This window comes from Cyanistes caeruleus, chromosome 1 (genome assembly GCF_971803275.1).
Source record: "Cyanistes caeruleus chromosome 1, bCyaCae1.hap1.1, whole genome shotgun sequence".
In the NCBI taxonomy this organism is placed as follows: Eukaryota; Metazoa; Chordata; class Aves; order Passeriformes; family Paridae; genus Cyanistes; species Cyanistes caeruleus.
In genome coordinates, this window is record NC_141701.1 from 75,144,319 (window position 1) to 75,171,804 (window position 27,486).

The 27,486-nt window shown below is 39.5% G+C and overlaps 1 protein-coding gene across 2 annotated transcripts in view; it reads left to right on the forward strand.

Moving 5' to 3' along the window:
* The window catches only part of TRIO (trio Rho guanine nucleotide exchange factor), a 246,637-nt gene that overhangs the window by 119,162 nt on the left and 99,989 nt on the right, over positions 1 to 27,486 (forward strand). For both annotated transcript variants that reach the window (XM_086898024.1, XM_086898033.1), the window contains exons 12-19: positions 2,138 to 2,307; positions 3,220 to 3,394; positions 11,714 to 11,909; positions 12,492 to 12,658; positions 20,069 to 20,188; positions 21,623 to 21,814; positions 22,280 to 22,429; positions 23,890 to 24,004. In XM_086898024.1, coding sequence (XP_086754150.1) covers positions 2,138 to 2,307; positions 3,220 to 3,394; positions 11,714 to 11,909; positions 12,492 to 12,658; positions 20,069 to 20,188; positions 21,623 to 21,814; positions 22,280 to 22,429; positions 23,890 to 24,004 — 1,285 coding nt within the window. The remainder of the gene's footprint in view (positions 1 to 2,137; positions 2,308 to 3,219; positions 3,395 to 11,713; positions 11,910 to 12,491; positions 12,659 to 20,068; positions 20,189 to 21,622; positions 21,815 to 22,279; positions 22,430 to 23,889; positions 24,005 to 27,486) is intronic.

Sequence of the window (27,486 nt, forward strand, 5' to 3'; positions counted from 1 at the left end):
ATACAGTCTGAGAGACTCAAAATTACTTAATCGCAGTTCCTCTGTAGTAAATATCTGTGTAAATTTGGCCTTTTGTAGGCAGCACAGTAAGCATGGAGTGTATTTCAGCATATAGAGCCAGCCATTGTCTTCCAGGCAGCACCAAGCACATTGCAGAAAACAACAAAGTGTTGCTCTCAAATGCCTGTATCTGCACATTTATAAGCTGCAGTGGTTATGGGTACACACCAGCTTGTTTGGAAGGTCTCTGACTCGATGCCCTGTTTTTATGGCTCAGGCATAATATCCTCTGGGCATTGAGTAAAATTTTCAGGATGTCTTTTCAGGCTTCTTGCTCTTTAGTTTAATTTGTTTCCCAGGTAAAGTTGTGTTCCAAAGCGCGCATTTGGAAAAAAAAAAAAATTTGGATGCTGCATTGGGTTATACTGGAATGAATGTTGACGAGTGCTTCTAACCCACTTGCTAAGTTCTATTGATTTGTGGTCCTTTTAATAAGACAGGCTGCTGTGCTGTGGTGTTTACAACTGTGGAGTTGCATTCAGGTTTGTGACAAACATTGTCTTTGAAGCATATGAGAAGTCAGAATAACAGTGTGTATGAACAGACAGTTCTGGTTTGGGGAGGAGGGGGTAGTGGCTTTGTAGAAAAGAGTCTGGTTAAATCTCATTAGTTCATCCCAGTTGTGAAAACTTAGCCCATAGCCTGGTTTACTCAAAACCTACAGGAGACATGTAAAGCTATGAGATACCAAAACTGGTACTGGATTTTAAAACAGTTTAAAAGGAATTAATTAATCAAGACTTGGAATCATTCCCTGAGTTTTCTATTTTATGTAGTAGTTAGGAAACCTTTATGATCAGAACATACATACACAAATGGCAGCAGGAAATTACTATTTCTGTAGAAAACGTTTAGCAAAGGAATAAAGAAAACATATGAGTTTTCTCTTTGAATTTAACCCAGTTTTGATTTCTTAGTTACGTATTTTAACAATGTTAACCTTTTAATTAGGTTCAAAAGGTCTCTAAAATTTTCAAAGGTCGAGATTAAAATGTCATCAAAAGACCTTAATACTTTTGATCAGGTCAGAGTTGCTCTTTTGGGATAAAAAACAAACTCTTATCCTTGGAATAGCAGCAATTTGGGATGGGATGGTAAAATAGAGAGGAAGGACCAGTTTTGAATGCTTCCTGTGAGAGCAGCTGTTCCAGTGTGATGTTGGTGCTGCTTGTGGGAGTGTTGCAGGACACAGCCTTGCTCCTGCTGCTTTTTTTCAGTTCTGCAATAGATAGCTAATGGTTTGCCAATGAGTGACTTTCACACAGAGCTTAGGATGCAACAGCTTCCATCATGAAATTGTGGAAAAGAACACTGTAGGGTTCTTTGTGTGACCAGCAGTGATACCTGTCCAGCATATAGCTAGGGATTTTTGTGTAAGCCGTGGTGCATGGGAATTTTTGAGAAGGGATATGTGCACATGTGAAGCAGGAAGGAAGAATGTCAAATTAACTGGTAGAATTGCTTATGATGATTTTTGTTGTAATAGCGTGAAACTGAAATCAGGAGGGCAAACACCAAGATGACAGAACAATAAGTTCTCACATCTGATTTATCTTTGTATCTTGTTTTCTGAATTGCCTTGTCTTTTTTCCTTTTTTTGAAGGCCACTGAAAAGTGTTATGTTGGCTGTGTGCAGTGTCAGCCTGGCAGTGCAGATTTGATGGTGGCTACAATACATCTCCCTTCCTTCCTTCCTTCCTTTCTCCCTTCTCTCGGACAGTGTTACCATAGCATTTCTCTCCCAGTGACTCTTGCGCAGAGCTGCAGATGGGATTCTCACTATGAACTCCGTGCTGCTCAATCAGATACGCTCAGTTCTGTAGAAGGAAAATGGGGAAGAAAGGGTGACTTAGCAACACGGATAAAGCTTTCCTGGTATTTCCAAGAAGCGAAAACCTTTTTTGAAACAAAGGCTTGTTTTCATTAATATGAGGATGGGATATTTCTACGAAGAAAAACAAATCCTCTTTCTTCCTGCCACCTCAGTCTGTTTTCTCTTGTCCAGGGGGATGGATTCAGAATAGTTGACTGCCTGATCCTCGGACTTATGTTTCTTGGTTGTTCCACTTTCCTTTAGCTGTGGACGTGGCTTGAAGAGCTACAGAAGGAACTGCTTGATGATGTCTATGCTGAGTCTGTGGAGGCTGTCCAAGACCTGATTAAACGTTTTGGTCAACAACAACAGACCACTCTGCAGGTTACAGTCAATGTCATAAAAGAAGGTGAAGATCTCATACAGCAACTAAGGTAAAACAGATTTTTATTTAAATCTCTCCTTATGTTAATCTGATGTTCTCTGAGGTTCTTTCTATTTTGAGGGTAGAGATGATGAGTACAAGAAATGACCTATAAATAAAACTTGTAAATATTAGGACTACAGTGATCTTTCATGCTGTACTGATGGTCTCTAAACCTCTGTTTACAGGAAGCTCAGCTTATAAACACTGCTGCCACAAGAAGGAGATTTTGTTGACATAACCTACCTTTTTGATAGAAGCAATTATGTGTTTTTGTAGTCTGACATGCAGGGCTCCCCACAGCATTTTGAGTTCTGAGCAGCAGCTCTTTTATAAAGAGATACTTGAATTTGTTTTGCAGTCTGACAAGCAACTTCATTGTAGTAAGAGCCAAGTTTGTGGTCCATTTTATTCAAAAATGATCTGAATAAAAAGTTTGATTCCCAGCTGCTCTGGTACATGTCTCCTTTGCTGCAGGACATTAAAAAAATCTGAATTTGCAGGTTTTATACTTGAGTAAAAGACTAGGTAATTTTTTAAAATTAACTCATTTTGATTTCCTTTCCTTGCCAGGAAGATTCAGCAAATAGTTATTATATGCTGCTTCCTTTTCATAGTGGAAGTGTTTGTCTCTGGTTTTAAATTTTATCCTTTGTGTAAATAGAATTTACATGTTGAATTGGGCAAAAAATGAAAGTAATTAATTTCCTAATTTTTTTTTCAAGTACTAGAACATAGTTTGGGTTTTTATTTACAAAGATGTACAGCCTTAGCTTTCATGCAATATGGTTTGCACCTACTTTATCTGAAGCAGGATTGTGTCTTGTGGTCATGTACAGCGTCCAAATTGTATAGGTTTTGTTTTGTTTTTTTTCAGTAATGCTCTTTTTTCTTTCCTCTTCTCTCTCTCTGCTTTGAATAGGGATTCTGCCATTTCTAGTAACAAGACCCCCCATAACAGCTCGATCAACCACATAGAGACAGTCCTGCAGCAGCTGGATGAGGCCCAGTCTCAGATGGAGGAGCTTTTTCAAGAACGCAAGATCAAACTCGAGCTGTTTCTGCAGCTCCGCATATTTGAAAGAGATGCAATAGATGTGAGTGTTATCTTTCAGACTTGCACTGCATGCACTTCTCTTGTGTAGGAATGTTATATGCTGAGATTGTGTAGCTGCATTGGCATGTGGCTCAAGTGGCTGGTAGACTTCATTCTTACCTGAACTAAGGCTTTTGTCCTGTATGTGAAAGTGTCAGAAGAGCTCAGTGCTCAGCAGAGCTGAGCTTTTTGATTGGCTCTCAGTGCATCTTTAAGCGAATGTTGGTTAAAATCTTAATGCACCAGTTACTTCATCCACTAAGTTTAGTCTGAATATCAAGCTACCTTGATATAACTAGTATGTCTGCAGTTAATATGAATAGGATTTGCAAGATGGTTTTGTACAAACTGATGCTTTGTGGTAATAACCCTCTTCCCTTCATTTTCCATATCAGCATTCTTTTTTCCAGTTGGCAGCTACAAGTGCTATTTGGAATTCTATCTTAATCACTGGGAATGTTCTATGGGCTGTCATTTTTTAAAAATAAAATTCTCTTCCACCTCCGAAAATAATTCAATAGGAACTGTAGTGCTGCACCCTTGCAAAACTTCAAGAAGTTTTGAGCCTGTCTAAACTTCGAAGGGGAGTTGCAGCTTATCTGTTGAAAAGTTTCTGTTTATATGCAGGAGGATGTCGTGGTTTTAAACCAATAACTAAGAAAATTACTTACTTCTTGCTGTGAGATATGGATTAGAACAAGAGCAAAACAGGCATACAACTTAAAAGGGAAAAAAAAGAAAGTTTATTGACAAACTACAACAACAAGAACACCAGAATAAACCTCTAGAAAAACCTTTCCATCTCCTATCTACCCACTATTCCTTTGTTCACATGACAACAGAGACAAAAACTCTGGAACTTTGATGGTTAAAACAGTCCCAATTCTTGCTAGTCTTTTCACCAGTCTTTATAGAGAAACAGAAGTTTCTTCCTGTTAATTTATGGAGTTTCTCACAAGAAAACTATTTTTGTTATAGTTTTCTATTGCCCTAATGTTAGCTGCTCAGAGCTGCTATTATTAGAGTTCACTCCTCCCATTTTCACATCACTGAAGTATGTATGGGCCATGAGTCTAGAGATAGCATTTTTAAGGATAAGTTATTCAAAGGCAAAAAAAACAAAAAGTCTTCTTCATCTGTTTCTGTGAGCTTCACCAGGAAACAGTTTTCTCATTGCCTCTCAAGGCTTCAAATCTCCCAGCACTTCACTATACTATAATTACTCTTTACTCAAATTTACACTTTGAACACTATTCCTCTCTAGATCCTGTATCATGAATTAAAGGAGTTCTTTTCAGGACTTCATTGTCCATCTCCATAGTTTTAACAGGGAGATATTTCAGCTTAATTAAAGCATCTTCTTAATTCTCTACCTTTCCTGAAGCTTCTTTTCTTTCCTGTCACTGGTAGTTTATAAAGTCTCTTTGCATGTCGATCTCTCTCTCTCTCTCTTTCTAAAAAAATTAATCCGCAAGTCTCATCTGGGTAATGAAAGAGTTAAAATCTTGCCCAGGCTTTTGTAGATGGTTTAGAGATCTCTGCCGAACAGGAGCTGGAGCCGTCTGCGATGGAAAGTTCCTCATGGCTGCTCTGGAGCGGGTGGTCGCTGCTCCAACCCGCTGCAAGTCCAGGGCCTCTCTCTTTCTTCACTGGGCAGTTTCTAGTGAATTAGTTACAGCAAAACCTGCAGCCGAGCCAGAGATCGGCTCGGCCCGGGGAAAACCTTCCCCAGGCCCCCCCATCTCCCGGCCGGGAGATGGGGCAGGCCCGGCCCCATCCCCGCCCGGCCGCATGGCCTGGGCAGGGACGGGAGGCCTGGAGCTCCGCCACCCTCCACAGCCAGGAAACAAAGAGAGCCCAGAGAGCTCTGCTTTTACACTTTAAGGTAGGGTTCACAAGTTGATCCCACTTTTCAATGGCCTAAACTGCTGTCAATTCCCAGCAATGACCGATAATTGGTCAGGAGAAAAGACTCCAAGCACTTCCCAGCAACTCCAACTCCCTTAAAGGTAAAGTAACTCCATGACAGAGGAACATGTATACAAACAGATATGAAACTTCACAGGGAGCTTAGGTTAGCAGAGTTGCATTAAAAAACTTCAGCTAAGTTCATGTGACTTCTACTAGTCATATGAAAACTACTCGTGCTGTACACAGTGACTGAAACAGGTTGGTGCCTTATAAGGTTCAGGGTTATTAATTGGTAAATGATCCTGTTTGATGTATAACAACGTAGCCTGAGATTCTGAAAACCAGGAGTTAGAGTGATAATTTTACCCCTTTGCTTGCATGTAGTAAAAGCTGCAGCTCTTGGTTATGAATGTAAGGGTAAATGAGGCAGTCAGCAAGAAGCTTCTCAGATTTTCAGTGATAGTGTCTTGGGTTTTTAGTATTTTGGTTTGGGTGTTTTTTCCCCCTTCTGAAAATCATGATTTGATGTCATGGCTGAAGTCTGGCTTAGCTAAGCACAGTGTTAGGGGCAGTGCAGAAATAGGCAGACACAGTTCCTTGATCCTTACCCACAGAGGAAGTGAGAGTGCGTGCTCTACAGTAATAACAGCTCTGGTGTACAGGAAGACTAAAAGTTGTGGGGTTTTTTTTCAATTTTGCAATTCACACTGGTCTGTGGAGAGTTTTTCTGACTATGTGAGAGTAGCTTTTGTACTTTGATCCTGTGAGAGGAGCTGTCTCACATATGCTTAAAATCCTTGCAGGAGTGATCAGCAGTGCTTAGTGTCTGTGAAATGTTCTCGGAACACTTTTTTTTTGAAGGAATGGCATCTGTGTGGGACAGTGCATACAAAGAAAATTAATGGAAGAATTAGGATAAAGGTTTGAATGAAGTTCACTATTAATTTGATTGGTGTCTGTTGTAGGTTACATAATCCAGGATTCTACAGTAGCAAATGGCTGGTTGCAGGAGCCCTGCATTGCAGATATGTTTTAGTCCTTCGGTTCAGGACAGCATCTCTATAGGTAGGAGTACTTCTGGTACTGCTAATTGGTGATGCCCATAGGCATCAGAAAGTTGCAAACCCTAACTTCATACAGTCATAGAATAGAATGTACTGAGTTGGAAGGGACCCACAAGGATCATCAAGTCCAACTCTTGACCCTGCACAAAGCATCCCAAGAGACAAACCATGTGCCTGGGAGTGTTGTCCAAACACTTCTTGAGTTCTGCCAGGCTTTGTGCTGTGACCACTTCCCTGGGGAGCCTGTTCCAGTGCCCATCTCTGGGTGAGAACCTTTTCCTGACTTCTAACATAAACCTCCTCTAGAGCTCTGCTTCATGTTGTTTCCTCGAGTCTGGTCACGAGTGAAGATGTTGGTACCTGCCCTTCTACTTCCCCTCATGAGGAAGTTGTAATTGCAATGAGGTCTTCCCTCAGCCTCCTTTTCTCCAGGCTGAACAGACCAAGTGACCTCAGCTGCTCCTCATACGGCTTCCCCTCCACCTCTTCAGCCTTTTTTTGGCCCTCCTTAGGATTCTTTCTAAGAGATTACTGTCTTTTTTATATTGTAGTACCCAAAACTGCACATGCTTGACAGGTCTTGCTTTATCTAAATCTGACACTTGGCATACCTTTTGTTTTGCCACATAAAACATAAAGCAAAGTATCAGTTACCTTGTTGAAAGATTTGGTATAATTTCTCTATATGGCTTGGAAATAGAAAACATGCTTATTTTAGATTGACGGAGAGTCCTTCAGGGAAGAAAATGGCTCTGGCTACAGAGTGACTTCAGCAAAATGTTGATTGTTTTGCTGTCTCTGTACCATATCTTCTCTGCTTCCTTAGCAAAACATGCTTCTCTTTCCCCTCTCCCTGAAGGCAGACACCTGTTCCAAAACTTACAGGAAGAAAATGTGGGGACTAGTTCCAGGTCAGCTGTTTGAAAGCAGAAGCTTAGCTGAAGTAACTTCATAATGAGGAGGAGTCAGATGCCAGCCAGGAATTTGCAGACCTTGTTTTGACCTTCTCCTCCCTTCAGGATTTTGTGTGACTGGTCCAGTCATTTAAGATTTGGCTGTAGGTGCAGTTCATTCAGGGGAGCATCCTGCGAGGACAGTTTTTCTCAAAAGCAGGTAGTGTTTCTAGCTTCTCTTGCTGCTTGCAAAATTCCACAGACTAAAATGGGACAAAGAGCTCCCCTAACACTGCAGGGTTATAACCATTAGCATAACCATGCAGCTGTTCTTCTGGAGACAGTGGTGAGATTTGGCAGGGTTAATGCCCTTCTCCTTACTCTTCATGTGTAATTTGCTGATAAAATACTTCATTTCTCTGATGATAAAAAACTTAATTTCTTTTATGCTTCAACTTTCCAGATACTCGTGCTCTTCTGAAGTTGGTATAACTGCAGTACTGTCTCTATTTTGACCCTTGCCCTTATAAACTTGACCTTCTCTATCCTCAGCATGATTTTTAGTGCCATTGTTGGTGAGCTCCTGGTTGCTTGTTGAAGGACTCCTTTGTATAAAGGCAAGAATGAGCAAAATAATGTAGGTGAAATTCCCTTGCTAGTGTTATTAGGAGCACGAGGAAGGTGTGTGTGAACACAGCCAGTGGGATGGTAACAGTGATGGCAAAGTACACAGTCTGAAATGTGCTTGTCTCATCTCTGTCTGTAACATTTTTGCCTGTCTGTAACTTACATGCCTTGAGGCCTATGTCAGGGCTTTACACGGAGCATACCACACACTTTTCAGCTCACAGCTTTATCTCAACTCTATTTTTGGATCATACTTACAAGATGCCTGTGAAATCACAATGCTGAAAAGATGAGGATGCAAAATGTTGGGGTATCACAGAGACCTATCTCTTCTCCCCTTTTTGTTTTCCTTTTTTTTTTTTTTTTTAAATTTTTTTTATTTCTCTTCTCAGCACATAATATTTGCTGGGTCTTGGTGAGCACTCAGTTGGCACCATGCATGGTAGACACTTCTGAGAAGAGACCTGTGGTTCTTTATTTTTTTCCCATTCAGTGTGAGTGTATTCTGTATTATACCCTGCCTTGTTTCCTCTCAGTGTTACCTTTATATTTAATAGAATGCAGCAATATCAGGCAGCTCAGAATCTGCACTGGGAACTTTTAGAACACATGCTACGGTAAATTGTTAGCCTGTGTTTATGCTGGGTTTTTCCTGGGAGCAGTATGAATTTGTGATTCAGTTACTTTAGATTTCTATTAGTAATTTGTTCTGTTTGTTTAATACTTACTGTCTTGACAAAACTTTACAATCAAAATGGGAGCCTGCTTGCTTTGAAAGTGCTGTCTGTAAAGCAGAACTTTAGGGAAAGCACTGAAGAGTGTGGGCAGAGAGGGCTTAGTGAATGCTATTTCTGGATTAACTCTGCCTTCAGATTTGCACAGTGGGTGCAGGGGCTGATGTAGACTTGCACCATCTAATCTTCTACTGCTGATAAAATATGACAATTACTGCCCTTGTTAGGAAAGTTCTTTATGAACATGATCATTGACTACTTACCTTTTGAATCAGTGTGGAAACATGCTGGCATTATTTATTTGAATTGTGGGGATCCTGATCTTTTAAAGGGGAAAGAAAATGTATTAGCCTTGTTCAGAGTGTTTCAAACTGCTTTGAACAGTATGTGTGGCACAATCCTAAGCATAGGGTTGGTTGTACGAAATATCATGGGAAAAACTATAATTCTTGCTGGCTGTTTATGGCTGTTCTTTGGAGGCACGATCAAGGAAACCTCTTGGCTGATGTGACACAGTTTTGACCCCTTGAAAACAGTTGTTTTCCTATCATGTAAAGGGAATCTTAGGAGCTACTGACTACAGTCTGTTTCATTGTTATAAAAATACTGACACAGCCACAGCAATGTCATATTGTGAGCTTACTGTGTTTTTTACTTTATTCTCACGAATTCTAGTAAAAGAGATAAGGTTTGGCATCTGTTCTGAAGGGAGATGGACTGGCTTTCCTTTTAAAACAGTGTCATAAATGTGCTGTGTTGAATCTTAATCCTTTGTACAGTGGTGTTTAGAAAGATGGTGTTTTGATGGTGGAGTTTGGCAAACTGTTTTTAATGCTCAGATTTCTGTTTGATGAAATCCAACTACAGATATTTTTTCAGAGTAACTTATGAATGTTGTTAACTGACCTGGATGAAAATAAGATGGTAAATGTGTTTTCCTAGAACTTCCCTAATGCGGTGGATGAAGAAACAAACATTAGATGACCTCCACTGCTTTTAAGAATAAATGAACACAGAGTTTCAGAGAGAAGCTGGGAAAACCAGAGCTGAGATGCACAAGAGTAGAAAAGGGGGGTAATTGAAAGTAAGCAATTTCTCTGTCTGGACTGTCAGGAAGACCTGAAGTTTCTTTTAAAAGTTCAGGTCACTTAAAAGAATGTGAAGAGCAGAAGAAGGTGATGAGACATTACCAAGTAAAAGGACCATGGACCAAGTAAAAAGGAAATGAAGGGAACTTGTTAAGGATTTTGTGGGAGGTGAAGCCTGTTGGTGTGTTTAGAGGGAAAACCACATATGCCTGAATACACTGTGTGATGTTTAGAGCACATGGAAGATGAAAGGAGTTTCAAGCAGCAGCTGAAAGCCTTGTCTTGTCTGTCTTCCTGAATACTTTGGTCATCAACTTTTCTATTTTCAGTGTCACCCCTGACACTTGATTTTCTGCCTGTTTTTACTTCAGCAGAGGAAGCTGAGCAGGTTTAGGTGTTGCAAATAGCTACCTTAATTGTTTGGTATCTCCCATTATGGTGTAAAACTTGAATACTTGGTGATTTGAGTACTATTTTTTTGCTGAACACCTCTAAAACAGGAAGTAACTCACTGGTGCCACAATTTTAATACTAATTGCTTGATATGTCCATTTTTTATGTCATCATGTGAGCAGAATGGAAAAAAGCCTTCATGAGAGATTGTAGAAAACTATAGAAGCGTTATACAAAAAAATTAACTTTTATACCTCTCTAATTCTGCTTTTTTTCTAGAAGGCCTATTTTCCTAGTATTTTTCGTGTCATTTAAATGTCTCACCAACTTTGGAGCTATTACAGCCACTTTAAAAGGGGTAGTGCCATCTTTTGCTGACAACAAATTACTTTGGTTAAGTATTTATGCATGTAGATACTTGATTGCTAATGCCTATTAAGTCAGGTCCTCTTTTTGTCGTGTCTTGCTGCATAAATAGGTACTTTCCTCTCATTTAGCACCATTCAAATAATTTTGTCCTAATATTGAAATTGTAGAACACTGGAACTAAGCCACACTTGTTTTTTGACATCTATAATTTTACTTTTCCAATGAACTTCAATAGTTTGTGCCAAAACTGTGCCAAAAATTCTGGGAAAAAATTTGATTACTGGCTTGAAGGATAAATGTGTTAGACATTTTGAAGTAACTGATGCATCAAATCTATGCCACATGAATTCAACTCACAAAGTTATCGCATTGATAATGAGGATTGTATGCACTATGTAAAACCAGTTTTGTATCCTAATTGAAAGGAATATTTTACCTTTCAGATAGGCTTTGCAGTATCATTTGGAAAATACACTTGTGTGGACAGACAAGGAGAACTTACTGTTGTGACACATGTTAAAAAAATCCAAAACTTTTTTAGTTACTCTTCTTTGTACATCCTACCATGAAGAATAAATTCCAGAATTAAAATGTGAAAACTGAAGCATAGCTGAAAAATAAAAGCAGGCAAATTTAGTTCTGACATTGCAGTAATATTGTAATAAAGTATGCTTTTTGGTTTTGCTGATTCACTGAGTAGCCAGCCTTTTCTGGTAAGTGCTTCTCAGTTGTCTGGCAGAAATCAAAGGTACACGTGGCCTGATGCTTCTTGCCCACAGAGGAGTGGAGCCCTTTCTTGTAAAAGGGCTCAAGATTGGCATATTTGTAAGATAAGCTGGCTATGGATATGTGAATTATTACTTGGTGCAGTCTGAAGAATTAAAAAGGTGTTCCAGATCCACATTTTCCTTTAAAAGTGGAGATAAAAATGTGTTAACTTCATCTGTTTCACAAGTAAAATGCTGATGGAGTACCTTCCATAAGGCAGGGGTACGCACAGTGTTGCAAGCGCTGATTGAAGAACTGTAGTATTTCTCAAAGACTTTCTTTTGGATTATTTACCAAAATTTAAAGTCCATACTAAGACAGCCTGTCTGAACCATATCAGATTTGAACAGTGATGTCAATCAACAATGAGCAATTTGAGTTCCCTACCTCAACCATAAGTGCAACAGTGGAAATAAACTGTTTTCTGTTGTATAATGGGTAATTGAACATGGTCTCCTTCCTTTTTCCCCCAGATAATTTCAGACCTTGAGTCTTGGAATGATGAGCTCTCTCAGCAGATGAATGACTTTGACACTGAAGATCTTACAATAGCAGAACAGAGGCTCCAGCATCATGCAGACAAAGCCCTGACCATGAATAACTTGACCTTTGATGTTATCCACCAAGGGCAGGATCTGCTGCAGTATGTCAATGAAGTGCAGGCATCTGGTAAGATGGCTCCTTCATGCTATTCTGGGCAGTGGCTTTCTAAGAATCATCTAGTTGTCTCTCCATGGGATGTGTGAAAATAACAAGGATGCTGGTTAACTGTAAACTGGAGACACATGGACTCCTTTATACACAAATGTCTCTGTGATGTTCACAAGAAAATACTGGTACTACAGCACGTAATGCCATCAGAGTTGGGAACACCTGAAGGTGTTTAATTTTTAAAGAAAGGGATTTCACTCAGGAAGACAGTAAAATTAGAGTAAGTATTTTATAGATAGTCAGATCAATGCAGTCAAGCAAAGGTTTACAGCTTTCAAGTAATGTCTTTTTTGTTCTTTATGCCCCTTCATTTGATATTTTTCACTGTATATGGTCGCATAGGGTAAGTATTAGACTTACTAGTTTAGAAAAACCACATTTTGCACTTCTTAGGAGTGCAAACACTTATACTCATGTAAGCAAATGCTCCAAGGATTAGGTTAGAGAAGGAACTAAGAAATGGAGTGTAAAACAGTGGAAGTGGGCTGTTTGTCTTTGGAAGCTTTGTGAGTCATTCCTAACCGGCCATTCCGACTGTAGGTGTGGAGCTGCTTTGCGACAGAGACGTGGACATGGCCACCCGTGTGCAGGACCTGCTGGAGTTCCTGCACGAGAAGCAGCAGGAGCTGGACGTGGCGGCGGAGCAGCACCGCAAGCACCTGGAGCAGTGCGTGCAGCTGCGGCACCTGCAGGCGGAGGTCAAGCAGGTACGGCCCCACAAAAGAGCGCTCTGCTCCCAAAAACACTGCATAAAGTCTTGCATTGGGAGAAGGGGAGGACTTTGATCGCCTGAGAAACTTCATCCTCTGTTAACATTAAGTGCATTTTTTTAACTTGCATCACCCGTCTGTTGTAGTCTGCAACCTCAGGATCACGTCCAGAGAAGCTGCAGGGTTCTGGGGACCAGCATGTAACACCAACGAGATGGGCTCCTGGTTCATGAAACCATTTATTCAGCTTGGGAACAAAGTCAGGTTGAGAACAGAGAGCCCCAAACAGAGGCAGAGCAGGGGTTTTTGAGGGACAGAACTCTTGAGGGTCTTCACTCCTGAGAGTGGAGTTCAGGGTCAGGGACCACTAGAAACACAGCAAGGGAGAAACCCCCAGGACTCAAACCTAGTCAGAACTCCTGGGCTACCCTTCACAAGGGGTTGGGGGTGGGGTAACTTCACCCAGGGCTCACATGCCCATCCCCCAACACAGGGGGTCAAAATTCACACGCATGGCTTACAGCCATGCCTCTCCTTTAACAATGCTGGTCTGAAACTAACTCTTGGCCAGCCTGAGGCACTTCACAACACCAGTCGATACTGCTGCATGGATCTAGAGCACACGTCCCATGGCAGCAGCTGAGAGAGCTTGGGATGTTTAGTCTGAAATAAAGGAGTTTCAGGGGGGACTATATCACACTCTGCAACTACCTGATAGGAGGGTGTATGAAAATAAGGCTTGGATTCTTTACCGAGGTAACAAGTGATAGGACAAGAGGGAAAATCTTGAAGTTATTTCAGAGGAGGTTTAGATTAGATATTAGGAAAAATTTCTTCACTGAATGGGTTTTTAAGCGCTGTAACAGGATTGATGGAGGCACCATCCCTGAAGATGTCTAGAAGACATGTAGATGAGACACTGAGACACATGCTTTAGTGGTGGGCTTGGCAGTGCTGGGTTAACAGTTGGACTTGATGATTGTAGAGGTTTTTTCCAACCAAAATGATTCTGATATTCTGTAGATGCAAGTCAAGTATTTGAAGTGTAGAGTGATTTGAACTAATGTTAAACTCATACTTTTACCATCTGTATGGTGATGGACAGCAATGCTCAGTCATAGTCCCTGCACAATGACCTAATACTTCTGGGTCTATTGTTTGAAACATCCACAAATAGTGATAACATAATATCAATGTAGTTTATTTTCCTCGAAAAGAAAAACAAAATTTTACTTCTCCTGGCAATAAAGGAGCTGGTTTTGAGGTCTTTATCTGGTAAACCTACCTAAACCTTTGGTGAATTTGAGATGTGGGAAAATGCACTGGAGTAGGTAAAAGTTTACAAAAGAAACATAACACTAGAAAAGGTAAGAGTTTTTTGATCTTGCTCACAGTTGGCAGTCCATGGAAGTCTGCTATAGTCTGTTGTATTATTGTGAGCAATAATGAGACTGAGTGACAACTCCCAAATGAAAGGGGTCCAGCTAGGACTAGGAGACGTGAATAGAAAGTTCCCAAAGTATTTTCAGGCAGTGCTTGGTTGCTCTACAGTAATAGATGCAAAGTTTCTGTGTGGTCTTTGAATTAAAGGAATGCAAAAAACTGATAGTTGTCTGCTGTCAGTGCAATGTAGGTATCAATCAAATACCTGACTTGCTATTTCAAGGCTTTGCATACTCTTCTGAACTGTGCTCTGTCTGCCTCATCTTGGTAAGTGCAAGTTGCAAATTCCTCCTTTCACGTGAGATAAAGTTGTTGCAGATCAGGATAGTTTCTGTACTCAGTTGCATTGAAAAGAATGAAGGAAAAGAGTGCACATCTTCATAGGAAGGAAAAAATTAAAAGAAATAATGCCAGCTGAGGCACTCTCGTCCCTTTATGGTGCATCAGTAGGTTTGGGTGTGATGGGTTAGTAAGAAAAAAAAATGTTAGTTTCCATGATACTGAAATAGTATTCAGTAAAAGAATTACTTTGGTAATATTTCAAAGAGACACTAAATAATTATTACACTGTGTGGTCCCACAATCAAGTGAGTGCTTTGGTCAACTAGCTTTGTTTGTATGCAAGTTAAATGTTACAAGAAAGACACAAAACCTGTGTCTGAAACAAATGTTCTGTATTTTGGCAGAAACAGGCAGATGATGAACATCATGGATTTTAGGGAAATACCCCTATTGCTCTTCGTATGTGATTTGTAGATCATTCTATTAGAAATTTCGGACTTGTTTCAAACCAGTGCTAGCCCTGACTAAAACTGAAGCTAAAATTTATATTCTTAAGAAAGTACTGGAAAAGTTTATCTTACATTAAAGGTAGTACACTTAACACAGCCAACTGTCTTTTCTTGGTAGACTGGGATTTGGAAGAAAAAAGCATTTTTTATTTTGTATTTCTAGAACACAAGTGGGATTTTATGTTGAATTAAATGCCATAATATGTGTGAACCTTCAGACAATCATACATGAACATGTAGCTGACAGAAATGTATTACTTTTCCAGATTTTATTGTACAGATTCGCCTGCAATATTTGCCCAGCCTGAGGCCTGAAAATCGAATGTAACTCAATCTGAATGTTAATACATTGTCTCATAGGATTTCTTTTGAGCCCTTTGGAATGCTTTGTGGCTAGTAACTCTTAGTTTTGTGATTGCAGTTGCTTTTTCGGAAAACCACATCTGATTTATTTTGATTTTTATTAAGCTTGATTAAGGAAGCCTGATCTTCTCCTGTCTTTTCTGCACTGAGAAAAACTTTATAGGTCAGCAGGTTACAGCAGGTGCTTTACCTGAGAGTAAAATGAAGTGGAAAACCTCCTCTTCAGTCTGTTTTGTTTGTGTTTTGTTGCCTGAAGCAGTGAACATACGGTTTTCCTGTTCAGTTATTGAGATTTTTGGTTGGATTTATTGTTGATGAACTGGGTGTAGGCATATTTATTATGAAGATGGGCTACCATCTCCATAGCAAGAATTCTAACAGTATTTCCATTTAAATTCTTTCTGCCAAAGCAACATTACTGCTCTTGTATTTTCACACACACTCATGCACACACACACACATGTATTTATATAAAATACATAAAAATATCTAGCTTGTATTCATGTGACGAGGTTAGACTGGAACATTGCAGGAATTTAGGCAAACACTTGCAGAGATTCTCTTCCATCTCTTCCATACTAGGTAGTGAAACTTAGTGCTTAGTGATTTTTTGTCAAATAAGCACAGAGAGTAGACAAAAACATTCAGTATTGCTTCTTCCTTAACTATTGTGCCAGTTCTGCTTTGTGTCATTGAAGTTTTGTATATCGAGCCTCAGGACTAGGAGGAAGCAGAAGAGCCAGAAGACAAACAGAGGTGTTTAAAGAAAACTTGCAAAGAATTTGCTTGTCAGCTTGATGTGTAATAGGTGTAGAAAGGGCAAAACCAAATAGAAAATTACAGTGCAGAAAACCCATGGAAGACAGGGGGAAGAAAATGCTGACTGAAATAAAGGGAACAGCTGTATGTGGGGAAAACAACATGGAAAGGAAACTTTTTTACAGGGCAGGGACATATGAGTACGTGGAGGCAGAGCAATTAGGAGAACGTCTGTCTCATCCAGAACTCCAGCTGTGTATTTGCCAGACAAACCTTCTTTATTAATCACCTAACATACAGCTGTTGGATTACTTATTGCTACAATTGCTCCCACATACTCACTTTGTAGAATGAATGCTTTACTGTGTTTAAGCTCCAAACCCAATCCAGTTGATTTCAGTATGCTTATTATACCTTTTCAGGGCAATATTTTCTGCTGTTCTGATCATGGTATATGTTCTTGGATATATAACTATTTATTCATGTATATACAACGGTGTACAGATACTTCAGCCCTCAGGAGTACCTTGAGGTGTTTTGTGTTTCCACTGGCAGATCTTTTTAGCTTGGTGCTTGAGCTCTGTCTATTCCAAAATACTACTCGGGAAGAGTATCCTGGCACTCCATGTAGTGCCATATGGATGTGAAAGCATAGCTAAGACAGCAAACTGAAGCAGGTTGTCTTGTGATCATGTTTAGCTACAGTCAAAAATCTGTCCAAGAAACAGATTCTTGGACAGATGTCCTAAATCAAGCATTTATCTACAGATCTACCTATCTGACCTTTTCAAGTGTCCCAAGTGATCCAAACTCTGTCTCTTTTCCACACCTTTGCTGATGCTCTCCTGATTCTTTTCTAGCCTGTTCAAGGCTTTGAGGGGAAAGAATTCACTCAGACAGGAAGGTGGTGGGAACATAAACATGCCGATAAACCCTGAAGGCAGCACCCCAGGAAGGAGAACAGGCTCCCTATTTCCTAATGCTTGTATTTTCCCTTGAGTCAGAGCAGAGGGAAGGGGAGAGTACTGCTGACAAATTTCCTCCTGTGAATTTCACCAGCTTGTGCACTTGCACCCTGAACCTGCACCAAGCAAGAGGGCAAGTCTTTGTGTTTGAAATGGCATGTTCTGTTCTAGCTGTCACTGCTGTAAATAATGGGATGCCAAGTCAAGAGGAGCTTTCAGTTGGGGCTGCTTAAGCATTCTCTTTCATTAATTTCTATGAAGAAGGCTAGATGTATAAGAACCCTAAAAAGGTGCGTTTTGTTACACTGTACCTGGAAGAATTACTTTTTAAGGTAGAGAAGGAACCTAGAATAAGTTTCATAAGACAAAATGAAAATAAAGAAGGAATTAAAAAAAAAATAAAAAATCACTTGCCTCTGTGTTCTTGCAGACAATTTATTTGTCCGTGTATAGTTTCTATCTACAGTCTGCTGGACCCATCTGCTTCCCTCAGAAGCTGCCCTTTTTTTTTTTGCTCCTGAGGCTTACCCAGGCTTTCTCCATTGAGTGTTAAAAATCCCCGGGTGCCTTGGTAATTTAGGACACCCAGCTTCTTTCATGATCCCTTTTGTGTGCCCCCAGGCTGTGATCTGCAGGTGTCACCTTAGCAGTAGGAGAGGTTGTTCCAAAGCTAGAGCCACCTTCCCCTTGCTTGCAGGGCTGCACCTGACCCAGTGCTTTGTCCCCAGAGGACCAGAATGTACACCCAGTTACATGTCTGGCATGCCCTCCCTTCTACTTTTTAGACTTACCCTTTTCTACAGACCTCCAGAATTTATCTAGGAGAATTCAAATACATGCTATCAGAGTGGAAAAAACTTGTTAGTTATTCATTGTGCAGACAGACATGGTAAAAACTGCATTAATAATGCAAGAATGTCACAATCTGGGTAAGTCAGAGGGTGAGGTTGTAGTGCAGATTTGAGGGAATGGATTTTGTGTCAGGATGGCTGGACCTCAGTTGCTTCAAGTTGCCAGACATGTTAGAGTGTACTTTGGATGTAGATCCACATGTGCCTTTCAGTTTTTGAGGAATTGTGTTTAAATAGGTTATTTTCTTGGATTCTTCCCATGTTTCCAGTCTGCAAGTACAGTCATATGATCCTGATTACTTAGTGCACTAATGTTTTAATTGGTAGTGTCATGTGTGGATCACTAGATGAGAATATTTAGTGTTAAGAGCTAACTGATTTGATAGTTAATATATTTATTAGCAGTGGTTAAAGGTCTAAAATCAATTAGTAGGAAAAAGTTAGAAAAACTGGTGAAGTTCAAATCAGCTGGGCCTAAAGAAATTTGCTCTGAAATACCTAGAAAACTGCCTGAAATAGTGTCATAGACATTAGTGCTTATTGTTTTCAAACATCAGGAGATTGGATGAGATTGTGGAGGCCTGAAACTCAACATCTATTTCACAAAAGTGGAATAGGACTAGCTAAAGGAGGATTATAGGTCAGATACTTTAACACAGTTCCCAGGAAATACATTGAAATAAATAGATCATCATCAAACTTAAACGGTGACAAAAGGAGAAAAGGCTAACACAGGTTAATTAATCATAGCTTTCCATTGATTAAACCCTCTTTTTTTTCTTTTTATTTTCCTTTTTTTTTTTTTGTTTGTTTGTTTGTTTGTTTTTTGGTTGGTTGGTTGGGTTTTTTTTTGTTTCCTGACAAGGTAACACCTCTTCTGGGAGGAGTGGAAAAGCAATATCAAAGCTTTTAAAAGAGTGTAGCTCAGTCTGTCTGGTCTTAACTTAGTATGAGAATGTCATTTGAGACTACATTACCAGGAATGATAACTTGCTGAAAAAACATACTCAGTAACGAGAGTTATTAAGAGACTCAATGAGTTGGAAGACAGTTTTAAAAATGAAAAAAAAAAAAATTGTCTGTATTTGGATACTACTAGTCCATGTTCTCAGTAAGTAAGTCTACATATTAGAAATGATACTATTAAAGTTAAAAGCATAAGAAACTGGGGAAAAGGGGTTTGAGTTCATCAGAAGATGCTGGATTACAATTCAGAATTATCTTGATGTATGGGAGAATTGTGCTTTAAGAAGGATATGTGTTTTAATAGTGAAAAAATACAGAGCATGATGTACTGGAAAGAATAATCAGCTGAATAAATACAGGGGTAATTACTGGCTGGGCAACAGTTCCATAGAAGAGTTGTACAGATGACAGTGAATAACCTGAATTATGTCCCATTTTACTTAGTATTTGAAAAATTATGACTGAGTCATGGTTATCAACTGGAGTAGGCTCATAAAAGAGCAGCGTTCTAGAAAAATAAGGTGACTGATTTCATGTGGAAGAGATTGAAGAGACTGTGGTCAACCAGCTAAGAGGTGTCTAAGGGAGGGAATCAGATAATGTTCCTGATGGAGAGAGGAGAGGGAAAAACAAAGCTGATGTGAAGTGGGAGAAAGTGTCCCTTTTTAATTCTTTTTTTTTGGGAGGGGTCTAAAAAGTTGCATGTTTCTTGCTGTTGATAAGGAATGTTTAACGTGGCCTCCTGAGGTTTCTGCCCAGCCATGGATTCTTCCAGTTTCACGGGACAAAAGTCAAAGAAGGCGCATTCTGAAAAATGTAAATATTTAGGCAGTTAGAAGGTTACTCAATGATCACATTTTTTTCAACATTACTGTTCAAAATTATATGCATACTTTTTACTAAGATATATATCCTTAATTTGCATTACTGACACTGGCTTTTAGGCAACTATTGCTTGTAACTTTTCCCAGCTTTTCAGGCGACAGAAACAGTATTCTGAAAAAGAAGCACAACCTTTTTCAGAGTATGAACTGAAGCCACAAGCATGTAGTTGACTGCAAGTTGTGAATTGTTAGCTCAGTGAAATTGTAGTGAATGTCATTTACTGTGCTTACTCAATATAGAATTCACTGTAGTATGTAATTAACAAAATATTTAGTTATTGATTCTGGTGCTGATGTGACCCTAAATGTTTCTGCCCTTACAGTGCTGCTTTTTTGCGGGCTGGCAGTGGAATTGTGTATTTCATGGTTTTCTCTTCTGTTACAGGTTTTGGGCTGGATCAGAAATGGAGAGTCAATGTTAAATGCTGGGCTTATCACTGCTAGCTCTTTGCAGGAGGCAGAACAGTTACAGAGGGAGCATGAGCAGTTTCAACATGCAATAGAGGTAAACGCACCATTTTAGTGACCATAGCCTTGTATTTATAGTTCTCTGTAACTAGCACTCTTGAATCCATGCTACAGTATTTTCAGTTTAGGAAGGCATGTTGAACACAGGGCAAAGAGACGACATACACTTACTGAGAAGGTGATTTTTGTTGTTACTTATTTTGAAGATGCAGTTCCAGGTGAACATCTTCTCAGTGCCTTTTTGCATCCTTGTGAAGTGATAGTTCTTCACAGCAATTTTCTTGAAAATAGTGTTTTCATTTGTTATTCCTTTCCTAGAACATAATCTGTAATGCCAAATGTAGAAAAAATTAACAATTGATGGGCCAGAAAGCAGAAGATTTATGTATTCTGAAGTCATCTTTTAATGTTTCCATTTTTGTTTGAGAGTAGATTTCACTGGAACTTGTATATGGTGGCATGTCAGTCCCCATGCTATGGCTTCAAACTACACTTATCAGATTGGTCATATTGCTGAAAAAAAATAGGCAGGAATCTTAAGATTGATTGAAGTGCATTTACATGCTGTAGTGGTTTAGGTTTAGGTACACATGCACTACTACAACACTAAGTTACTACTGAGTAACTTAGTGATAATATTAGCAATGTTATTATTGTTTGGGTAGACTATTTTCAGAAGCACTCTGCCTTGCAGTAACTCTTTAATGTTCATTTCCTGATTGGAAGAGTTTTATGCTTCCCTACTCCCTTGATTTTTTTATTTTATTTTTTTTTAATATACAGTTGGCACTATATGCACCCTCATTTTGAAGCTTTGGTAACTCTGAAGTATGAAAATTATGAGACCTCTAGGTGCTTCTCAATTTAAGAATAAATTACGAGGAACCTTAAAAATCTGTGTTTCCTGTTTACTTCGATATTATAATACTTAGTAGTATTTAACTCCATATTAATTTTTATACTACTTGGTTTTAGGCAATTTCTCTTCACTGAGAAATACAGTTAAAATTGCTTACAGTCAATACAGTTGTCTTTTTTATTGGTCTGCATGCCTGCACCTTTCTTTGCTCATTGATGTTCAAAAGACTGAAGTTAAAGCTGTAAAGATTGCCAAAATAATATACATTTTTGTCATCTTTTTTTCTCACTGTGAAGAAAATCAAACTGAAATTCATAATTACAACAACATGAAATGCAGCATAGATACATCACACATGGCTTAAGGCTAGACAGTTACTATTTGTTAAGTATTGCTATTTAGTGTTGATTTGATGATAAATCTCCACAGGATTTATTTCCTTTGTATTTGCATAGAGAAGTCCTACAGTAACTAGTATCAGACAGTCATTTTTAGTTAACGGGTGTTTGTGCATGTATAGAAGTGTCATTGACATAGTGGAAATGTGAGCCTCTGAGTTCTCCAAATAAATGAAGTGCTCCACTGACCTCCTGACTTTCCACCTCTTTTCAGAAAACACATCAAAGTGCCCTGCAGGTTCAGCAGAAGGCAGAGGCAATGCTGCAGGCTAATCACTACGATATGGATATGATCCGTGAGTGTGCAGAGAAGGTCGCTTCCCACTGGCAGCAGCTGATGCTGAAGATGGAGGACCGTCTCAAGCTTGTGAATGCCTCTGTTGCCTTCTATAAAACTTCTGAACAGGTACAGAAATGATGCATGATCTGTGGTCTGCCTTGCTTAATTCCTCAGTGTGACATAGGACAGCATTACTTGAAAAAATGGTTGATGAGGTTTGGTTTTATTTACTCATTTGATGGCTAGTTCTGTTTTTCATGTGGGAGTGAGAGAAAAATCAGCTTAATCTGCTTGTCCACAGAAAAGTTTGGGGGGAAGTTGGCAAGGTTGCTTCCTCTGCAATCATCAATTAAGCCCATCCAGAACTGTGAAGTCACAGAGACAAAGAAAGATTTTAGGGACAGCATCTGAGCAATTACATGTAAGCAGGCCAGTGCTTGCAAACCTACAGCCAAAGTTTGTTGCCTGAAGTCCTAGTCAAAGCATGTCAGAAGCTAGAGGGTATATGTAGGGGGTAGATTGGTTTTCTTTTTTTGAGGCCTGAATTTTGATTTTTTTGCCTTACTAAGTTGGTCTCCTTTTTCCTGAAAGGTGTGCAGTGTGCTGGAAAGCCTGGAGCAAGAATATAAGCGAGAAGAAGATTGGTGTGGCGGAGCAGACAAACTGGGTCCCAACTCTGAAACAGATCATGTTACTCCCATGATAAGCAAACACCTGGAGCAGAAGGAAGCGTTTCTGAAGGTAAGGTTGGGGATTTTTTGCGGCCTCCTTGGGAAGCATGCAGGCAAACAGCTCTTACAGTGCTGACGTGGCTGTGGAAAGCAACAGTGCCTGTTCCAAGCTACAGCTCTGTCCCCAACTGCAAAGATGTGGGAAGTGGTGTGTTAACTGCTTCTGACAGTGATTAAGAGAATACTGCCGAGTGCATAAAATTGTAGCCAGTTTTATAAATACATTTCCTGTTCAGCTTCACTAGATGTCAGATCTCCCAGTGTGACTGAAGAGGAATTGGAAGTCACTGCTTTGAGTGACTGTCATGCTAAAGAATGCTTAAAGGCTGCTGCTTTGGAAGAGAAGTGAAAGTCATACAGTGCCATTGCTGCCTGTGCATCAGAGCAGCTCTCGGATGTACTGGGACTACAGAGGAGTACAGAATGAGGAATTGCTAGACAAGCATCTGGGAGTAGTTGGGTTTTGTGCAATAGTCTTCAGATAAATGAGATCTTTGTTCCAACTAATGTCCTAGTGAAGAAGGTTATTGATCATACTGAATTAAATGTGTAGCATATGCTTGCAAAGCAGTGTAACTAACTCTCTTATCAAAGGCATTTTCCGGCATCACCATGAAAGGCTACTAAGAGAATAAAACTTTTTTTGTTAAAAACCTTTTTATTCTCATTAACAGATTACAACACTCAAGAACATGTTAACAGAACTCAAAATATACAGCATAATAGATCCTTCTGCAGCTGGCATGAATTACTAATCTTTGATTTAAAATGGTGTGAGAAATGACTTAGTGTCTTTGTTACTGTATCAAACCATTCCACCTTTATCTAACCTTTTAAAGTAGCATTCCATAATTTGCATGTTAAAAATGAAGCAGCCAGCCTGTGTGTAATATTTGATGTATGTTAAGATGAAGACAACAGCTGAGCTGACTTCTTGTAATATAGTAATATAGCAAGGACTGAAAGCTCTTAAGGCCTTGCCTTAATATTTTAAGAGCAGGTGTTACTATTTTAGTGCTTTTGGTTTCAGCAGAGCATTCACTTTTTCTTTAAAGTACTAATGGATGTTTTGGAACATGCAGGTGGGTACATAAGCATGTGCGCTGTTACGCAATAAGCAACTTCAGCACATACACTAAACAAACTTCTCTGTAAGCTCTGAGACATGCTGAAGATCCTGTAGCTGGTAATTGCTTTTCAGGCTCTTCAGAAAAGAGGAATAGCATTTTATTTGGGGTTGTTTATCTGTTTGTATTTTCTCTGCTGGGTAAGGTGTAACTGCTGTTTGGCAGAATATCTGTTTTAATAGTTGGGTTAGCTTGGCATACTTTGTAGGAAGATTTACCATGCAATGCTTTCCAAAACCGAAGAGGGTGACAAATGTATAAAAAGGGGGTTAGGAAGATCTTTAATCTCTTTTGCATGTGTATTTGTGCATCTTCAAAGAAAGTTGCACCTCTTATTCTCTAGGCCTGCACACTGGCTCGGAGGAATGCTGATGTCTTCCTGAAATACCTGCACAGGAACAGTGTCAACATGCCAGGGATGGTGACACACATCAAAGCACCTGAACAGCAAGTGAAAAGTAAGGGGCTTCTTGTTCTCTTTCTTCTCACAAGAATGTGGTCATCATGTGCTGTGGTATGTGTGGTGGTGGGGTAGTGAAGCCTGCCCAATTGGAAAGAGTTCTGTCAGGCTTAACAGGAAACAAATTACTTGCACACTTTGAAGGAGCTGACAATCTTCAAAGTCTCCTCTACCCAAATGAACTTGCTTGGAACCCTTTTATCTGCTACTTATACCTAATCTTCTTTCTATTTGAGACTCAAATGTGCTACTTTTTATTGGGATAATGAGGTAGTAAACTTCCACATGATAATGTTTGGTCTGAAGCCAAATGGGAGCTGATCAGTGTAAGCTTGTTCAGTGTGTTTGTGTCACACATTCCGCAAGTTCCCTGTGAGTGCCAGAGTGATAGGAGATTATTGCTCGTGCGATGCCCTTGAGCTCTTCAGATAGTTTGAATCAGTGTTGAGGAACTTCATGAAATATGGGGTAACTTACATCATATTTAAACTGGATGTGTAGACAGGTGGTAGCTGAGGTGAAGCTGGAAAGAGCTACTACATGAGGCTTGGCTTTTGCTAAGATTCATAATACATAATACAGCTTTAAGGTGTAATAAGCTCTCTAGAAAATACAGAGAGACCTGTAGGGCTTTGAGGGACAAAAGTGCAAAAATTAATAGGGTATGAGTAACTGATAGGTGTGGTAGCAGAACAGAGATCAGAGAGACTCAGAAGTAAATATTGCATTTTAATAATTTAATTGTCGGTCATATTCCGCTCTGTGCATTTTGAAGCTGTGGGTGAACACTCTGGCCATGCCAGTTTCAGAACCAGAGAAGTCTAATTTCCTATTAAATGCTGTTTGCACCTAACCAAAGGGGAGTTATGCATATGATGTAGCCAGACTCAAGAGGAACATGTCAATAAGTCCAGAGAAAAAGTTGCAGCAAGGAAAATTCTGGATGAGACAGAGTGTTAACAGCAAGATGGATTAGTGCAGATAGCCCAGAGAGGTAGTAGGATCTGTACCCCTAGTTGAACAATCCCCTGAAAAATTTTTGAAGTTAGTCCTGTTTTGAAGAGGAGATTGAGACAGATGGCCTCCAGAGGTCACTTCTGCTCTAATTTACGTGATGACTCTATTAGAAAAGGACATGTTCACTGCTTTACTTTAACTACAAGGGGAAAACAGTTCATATTAAATTTACCCAGTAAATTTACTGACAGTACTCAAGTCAAAGTCTGACAGTACTCAAGTTGAATATATTCCTGTATTGAACTTTCTATGCTGGAAAGAGAATAGGATATTTGCCATATTTCCACTCTTAAGGAAATAATTGGATTGTGGTGGCTGAAACTTTGAGTGTTTAGAGCTACGACAAAGGGTTGTTTTTCCTGTGTCCCCAACATTTATAGAACTATAAAAAACAAAATCTCCACACAAATGCCAGCACTATCAGTAACTGAAGCTGACATTTGTCACTTAGCTCTTCTTTCAGTAAGAGACAAAGAAAACAGAAGCAAGCAGGAAGTAACTACCACACTTACTGAGTATTAGACAAAATTTTTTAAAATTCAGCTTTGGAATCTGTATAGGAACTGTCATTCTCAGAAGGGTAAATGTGCTCATATGAGAAAAGAATAGAAAGATCTCTACTAATGTCCTTAAGAATAATCATTCCATGTCAAAACCATAGTGTTACACCTGTTCTGTGTACATCTAAAATTCTGGATGAGTGATACATGTTTAAAAAGCAGTAAAAAACCAGCAAAAATCAAGTAGAAAAAAATAAGCTGTTGCTATAATATTTTCCCCCCCCATAAACCATGTGATATATGCTTCTGAGAATTAAACATGAGTTAAGATAGAACTAGTGTGGACTCCTTCCTGTTAGGTCTTAGTGGTATGGTGGTAGCTGACCAAATGATGAAAAAGTTCACTCTGTTCTTCCGGTTCAAATATGCATGTCAAGAAAAAAAAGATTTGCTTTCACCTCTTTTCTAAATTGAAAAAAAAATTGAGTGTTTATTTTAGTGAAAGAGAGATTACCTATGTTCTAATAGAGCATTACAACTCAGATATATGCTTGAAACTGAGATTGCAATCAGTATATAGTTTATAAATTAATAAAAAAAAACTGGAGTAACCCTTGAGTTTCTGCAGAGCTGCTGAACATTTTTCAAAAACCTCATTCAATGGCATCCTTGATCCTTATTCCTAGATGCAGATTAAGTTATATGGAAAAGTGATGTCTTAATCTGGGCAAAGTTTAGCTAAGCACATGCTTCATGGGGAACAGGAATTCCAGTGGTACTGAATTCAGAGAGGTGTCCTTATGTCCCTGCATACCAGTGTAAATAATTTATTTTATATGCAGTTAAGAGTACTCAAATACTGTGCCATTTAGAAAGGACTTGTGGCCTAAAACTGTGAGTGGATTGAGTTGGTGACAGTTCCTGTAAGCTCAGAAATGAGGGCATCTTCATCTTGGTTTTGGCTGCTTAGTCTGTGTGCATCTGTGTTACCTGTCTCTGCTGTGCAGGCTGCAACTGAGCATGGCTCAAGAACTTGTCTAATGGTGCTTTGATTTTTAGATAGGTTGATAGAAGGGACCAGGATGCACAGAGAAAGCTGAGAACTCTTTGAGCCTGGAGCAGAAGTTTGAAAGTTTAGGAAACAATCCTAACAAATGTTGGAATCAAAGTAAATGACAACAACAGGGACTGTAGTTCAGGTGGCTTGAGACACAGAGATGCTTTTCAAAACCTATCATTAACTATTGATGTTCTATAACTTCCTGAGAGTAGTATATAAAATATTTTTTCTCCTCTTTGTCTGTCCAAGAAATTAATGGCAATAACAGTTAACAGTGCCCAGCCAAATATCTCTCACTGCCTTGCCATCTGTATCATGTCCTGACAGAACAAATGCTGTTCCAATATGCTAAATTCACCTCGATTGCTCTTTGTCAGAACTACGTTGCTTGCATCACTTTCAAGATGTCTCTTTTTGTATGGTGTGTCCAGTTGGGTGTGTTGCATTGTACAATGATAATTGTGTCCCACCCACTCCACTTCCCTGCCTCCCAAAATCTGGCATATACATGGAGCAAGGGTTTTTGAGGTGACGTAAGGCAGAAATAAAACTGAGGAAACAGGAGAGGCTCACAGCAGATCAGCTCATAGCTTGGCTAAATGACAGATCAGCTGAGGCATATTTGAGGGGAGTCTGACCAGCAAAAAATAAAACCTTGGCCACAGTGACCACATTCCAACCAAAAAAGAAAATTCTGGGTGATCTCAACACCCTGTGGCAAGTGGGAACACGGTGCTTCTAAACAGGAGGATGTTGGCAGTGATGCAGACAGGTTTTATAATCCTCAGGGAGGCTGTGACAAAGTGGTTGTGTTTGGTCCCAGATCTCTGATGAGGTAGACAAAGATGCATTTTCCCTCAGGCTTACTGTTATTTGAACTTCGTTGTTCAAAACTGTTTCTTG